This window comes from Phaethon lepturus, unplaced genomic scaffold (genome assembly GCF_000687285.1).
Source record: "Phaethon lepturus isolate BGI_N335 unplaced genomic scaffold, ASM68728v1 scaffold51985, whole genome shotgun sequence".
In the NCBI taxonomy this organism is placed as follows: Eukaryota; Metazoa; Chordata; class Aves; order Phaethontiformes; family Phaethontidae; genus Phaethon; species Phaethon lepturus.
In genome coordinates this window covers 23,591-29,001 of record NW_010540791.1, presented here as the reverse complement: position 1 = coordinate 29,001, position 5,411 = coordinate 23,591, and the positions used below count along the sequence as shown (strand labels likewise).

At 43.0% G+C, this 5,411-nt stretch overlaps 1 protein-coding gene across 2 annotated transcripts in view; it reads right to left on the bottom strand.

Annotated features, from left to right (window-relative positions):
• Nucleotides 1-289: 289 nt before the first annotated feature.
• CTCF (CCCTC-binding factor (zinc finger protein)) overlaps nt 290-5,411 on the bottom strand; it is a 13,852-nt gene continuing 8,730 nt past the window's right edge. For both annotated transcript variants that reach the window (XM_010287529.1, XM_010287530.1), the window contains exons 9-10: nt 2,896-3,063; nt 290-1,865 (exon numbers count right to left, since the gene is read on the bottom strand). In XM_010287529.1, coding sequence (XP_010285831.1) covers nt 1,684-1,865; nt 2,896-3,063 — 350 coding nt within the window. In that variant the 3' untranslated portion in view covers nt 290-1,683. The remainder of the gene's footprint in view (nt 1,866-2,895; nt 3,064-5,411) is intronic.

Sequence of the window (5,411 nt, the reverse complement as noted above, 5' to 3'; positions counted from 1 at the left end):
AGCCAAAAGGGACAAAAACAACAACTCCTCCTGCATCATTTCTTGCTCAAGCAAGCCAGCCCAGCATGTTTTACATCACCTCTCCGCTTTTACATCACGCTCCTCCACGCAGCCCCAGCTGAGCCAGCAGCCTGGTACTACACACAGGGCAGCAGGAACACCTCCAGCAAGAGAAGAGCTTGCAGCGTGCAGCATCCTTCGAGGAGGAGCGGCTTTACAACCTGGAGATCCCTGCTGGATCACACCATTAATATCCACAAAGAAAGCAGCCGGTGAGCACACATGTTAATCCATTATTATTTATTAGCTGTACAGCAGTATATTCTCCTTCCCAGCTTTCAAACCCCATTACATATTTTATAACAGTATTTTTTTTCCCATGTTGGCTTCCTAAAATAATGAAAAATATCACACAGTACAGCTAAGTACAAAAATGCATCAACCTAGAGTCTGATAGCTAAACTGATAGCTCTCTTAAAAGCGATACATAGAAGAAAAATTTGTTTGAAATCAGCAAGACTGAGGCTCTATAAAAAGCTTACATATTTTAACATGTGACAGTTCATATACAGGCATCATTTGTATTTCACATTATTCCTTTTTTGTCTTTATCAGAGATCCAAAATTGCGTAATTACTGACCTATTAAAATTTCCTGGCCCAGGTTTTGAGGGCTGCAGTGACCCACTTAAAAATCACCACTTCTGCCTTAACATAGGATTCATAAACACAAAATACAACTACAAGATAGAGCAAAGAAAATGTAGTCGTGAAATTATAACTCAAAAAGAAGGTTAATTATACATGTTTCAAATGCCAGTTTCGTGTGCTTCAAAACCAGGTTTCACATGTGGGTTTTTCTTTCTGCAAGCAAGAGTCTGGGTACGTCTCTTCTCTATGCGATTGGTTATCAACAGCTTTTCCAACATTTACACTCTATCAATTCTCTTGTCACTTAGTTTGAAAGGAATTAAAATACTGGGGTTTATTTAAACTGCATTTTTGCATACCTTTTAATTAATGGAAAAAGATTAAAATGTAAAAAAAAAGTTATTTACAAGCTTGACCATTACAGAAATGCTTTGCAGAATGCAAAGCATATTAAGGACAGAAACCAGCTGGAGCATGCCAAAACTACCGTGTGCAGCCGACTTGGAGAACCGGAGCTAGTCAGTGGGTAAAAGCAAAAACAAAAAAACAAAACAAAACAAAAAATTTTAAAAGTCTAGAACCCTCCCAAGTCTGCATTTACAGTTAAAAACACTACTGAGAGAAGGAGGCTCAAGGACTCTGGGAACTGGAAGGGAAAAGTCCGGAGTGGTTTACCACATACTCTAGTCAAGGCTTTTGTATATTAAAACTTGGTGCATGTAAACACGGCCCTTGGACCAGCTTTACAATGCAGTTCAGAGCAAAACTAAATCAAGCATCTCACAGGAAACCCTCAAGGACTCAAAAAATATTTCCTAATGTTCCATGATCCTGTAATGCTAACATAAAACAGCAAGTTCTAGTTAAATCACATTCTAACATCATTTTGAAGTTTTATTTCCCAGTATGTTTGGTAAAATGGTCTAAAATGATGCATTTCCCAAAGCCAAGAAAAAAGGTAAAAGGAAAAATAGATTTGAGCCGCTTAAACACAGCCCAGGCCAGTTCAGTCAGCCAGCGTGGTCTTCCTCCATCACCGGTCCATCATGCTGAGAATCATCTCAGGAGTGAGGTCTCCGTTGGGAGCTTCCACTACAGCAGGCTGAGCTTCCTCTTCTTCCTCTACTGTTTCCGCATCGGGTTCTTTCTTTACTTCAACTATAATATTTTCAATTTCACCAGTGTTCTGGTCTTCAACCTGAATGATTGCTGCAGCTAGAAGGGCAGAAATCAAAGGGGGGGGGGAACGACAGATATTTTTTACTGGTTCCGGAGCTGGCCTGCACACCTCACCAGATAACTTCTTGGCAGTTACTTAAGACTCTTCCACGTGGAAAGGGAAGGTGGGGCCCACAACGCACATTCCCACATTAGCGGGGAGCGATTCAACGTGCCTCATTCATCCAAGTATCAAGGATCTGTTTCCTTGCCCCTGTATGAAGATGTGCTACCACTACAACAGTTCCAGTTACGCCTTTTGATATTAAGACATTATTCAAACAAAGGATGTTGCAATCAACAAACAAGACTCTACCAATGTACGGGCGTAGGGCAAAAACTTCAAATTCGGGGGAATCCAGAGACATTAGCGATAAATTCAGCATAAAATGTTTCCACCGGCTGTAATTCTAGGAAGGACACGGGCCACGCTCGTAGCGCTGAGCAGACAGGCAAGCCACTGGGGAAGCCATTACGCCTTGAAGGAACAAATGTGCCTTTCCTGCTTTGTTCCTAGAATTTATTTACTTGGGCTGCACAGTTACCAATGTCTGTTCTTACGGAGAAGACTCCGTGGAGTTGAAACTACATCTGCATTGATGCTACGCTTAGAACTACAGGCCTGAAGCATTTTTGTGGTAACAGCTACACAAGTCTGCATTGGTAAGGATACCACAGTGATTCTGCCAACAAGTTGCTTTACCAGCAGCTGTACGTTAGTAGAGACACTGTAACTGGGGCAAAAAGCAGTGAGCAGTTTGCACATCGATGAATCGGACTAATGCTAAAGAAAAAATAATGTCCTCTCCTTTCAGCATGGGCTGAAGCAGCTACGTACCCTCATGACAAGGAAACCCTTGCAAGAAATATGTGAAAGGTGACTTCTTAGCAAAGTAGAGACAAGTACAGTTACCAACTTTTCAAGTAAGCTCACTTAAGGGGAGCAGTTCTCCTACAAGAGCTGCCAAATCCAAGGAAAAAGCAGCTTGGGCTAGCAGTGTCACATAAGCTCCAAAGAGTGACTTACGCTGGGATTGTTTTGGTTGGGTGGCAGCTTTGCCTGGTGGTCTTCCTCTTCGTTTCTTACTGGGAGGTGGTGCAGGAGCCTCTTGCTCGACTTCTGGTTCAGCCTCAATTTCTACTGCTGTCTCCTCCTCATCTTCATTATCATCCAAATCGGGTTCAGCGTTTTCCTCTGTAAGAAACATCCTGTCAGCTAAGTCTTCAGTTTAAACAAGAATGAAACCCATCCATCTACAGAGAACCACCATCAAATCCTCATCCAAAAGAAGTCAACTCTGATGAGAAAAAGAAGGCAAATGAGGCCTTTGTCAAGAAGTAGGTGGCAGAGGCTGTTAGTCTGTTACCCTTGCGTTACAGAGAACAAGTTGTCCTTCAGAAAGCAAAAGGAAACATAATTATAGAATATCTCAAGTTGGAAGGGACCCATAAGGATTGAGTAACTCCCTGCTCCTTGCAGGACTACCTAAAACTAAACCATGTGACTAAGAGCATTGTCCAGACACTCCTTGAACTCTGACAGGCTACGTGCCGTGACCGCTTTCCTGGGGAGCCTGTTCCAGGGACCAACCGTGCGATAAAAGTTCCTCTGCACATCCACAAAGGAGATCAGAGAGACAGCGGCAGGAGGGGGACCAAGTAATACACTGCTGGGCTACCCCCAGGCCCACCAGAAGAGCCATCAGCCTGTTAAAAGTCCCACCTGCACAACCCAGAGGAGCACAGGGATGCACAATGGAAGGTGGGAACCCAAATTAAGGGACAAACATCTTGTCTGGGGCACTCCTAGGAGAACCATTAGCCCCAGTGTCCGGGCGTGAAACCCACCACGATCAGGAGCAGCTCTCCAAGATCGCCTTTCAGACAAATGGATATGGGGGAGTTGCTGGCTGGGGGCAAGACACAGTTTTGGATCATACGGGACTGCTTACAGGATGCTTAGGCTGAGGTGATTTGGAGAGGAATTAAATGTGGAGAAAATAGAGGGGTTAAGAGGATAAAAGGGGACAGTTGCACATAAAAAGCGGTAGCAGCCACTTCGGTATCTCTATGAAACACTAGAAGTGATGAAGGGTCCAAGAGCAAGTCTCCTAGCCCTCAAGAAACAGCAATGACATACTTGAGTCTTTCTCCGTTAGGTAGATAGGAAACCAGGGTAGCAGCTCCCAGACACTGGGATTTATGTCCAAGACCTCAAAATCTCAAGTTGAATATGGCAGAACCACAGAGAACTGAGGAGTTATTAAGCATTATGGGTGAACACAGCTCTGCAGACCACTCACCATGCTTTCAGGGCCATCAGCGTACAGTCAACCAACCACTGACCAAGAGGATCTTCTCCAAGACCTCTCCAAGAGGCAGGACAGGTTTAGTACAGTATATTTTACAAGGCCCTGTCTACTCAACAGATTTATGATGGCACCTCCCATTTTTTTTGCAAAAAAAAAAACCAAACCCAAACAAACTGTCCCTTACATACTCTGAGGCATGTATACGCTGCATTATTTTACACAGTCACTCAAGGAATATTCCCTTAAGCCACATTTCTTTCATTTATTAGATTTCTCAGGTCCCACCTTTTTAGAGCTGTTTTACATTCCCCCCTCAACTCAATGTCTATCAAGTAACAGCCTGTCTAATGCTGAGCAGACAGGCCAGATGAGAGACAAAACTATCGTTTGCTATTTGGTATTTTTCCCAATAGCACAAGACAGGTCTGTTTCGTCACAGCTTTGCTCATCATTTTTAGGTATTTAGCAGTTGCTGAAATTCATGAAGCTGCAGGTCTAAAGATAAAACCAACACCGAGTAATGCAATCCTCCCGAAAACACGGGGAGGGCCTCTTTCTTACTGCTAGTCAGCTCACACTAGTCAATTCTTCATAATTAACAAATGACTCCTGAGGAAGTCAACCCAGACTTGTCAACTCATCTGAAGCTGAAGCTATTCTCTCAGTCATGGAGTCAGAGCCACAATCATACAACGTTCATCATCAGTTCACCCAACCAGCATGACTTTTGACCAGCTTCCCCAAAAAACCTGTTCTGAACCCAGACCGTATTGACTAAATAAAATTTGGGTTTTTAGAATAGGCTGAACTGACTGGATGGCTAGAAGTCAGATATTAAAAATTAGATACTCCAGAAGCCCACATTTTGAATTGCCTTCCATCAACGCAGTTTACTCTCTCTGCCTCCACGATCTTTTCATATTTTAAATGAACAATTAGTTATACATGTTTTATTCAGATTGTAGCACATTTTTTCAAATACCTACACAAACATGAGTTTACGCACTTATTTCTACAACGTTTTTGCAGTCAATGTTTACACAAGCCATTTGACCGCACTCATCCTATAGAACCGGTTTGCCACCTAAGAATTTCAGATACACATTCTCCAGCCAGAAAGATCCCTGTTCTCCCAACCTACACCCCTTGATTGATTATATAAAGCACTCCAGATAAAAGGCTGATCAGCAACACTGCTTTTGCAGAATCATCTGGGAACTGGTTGGTCTTG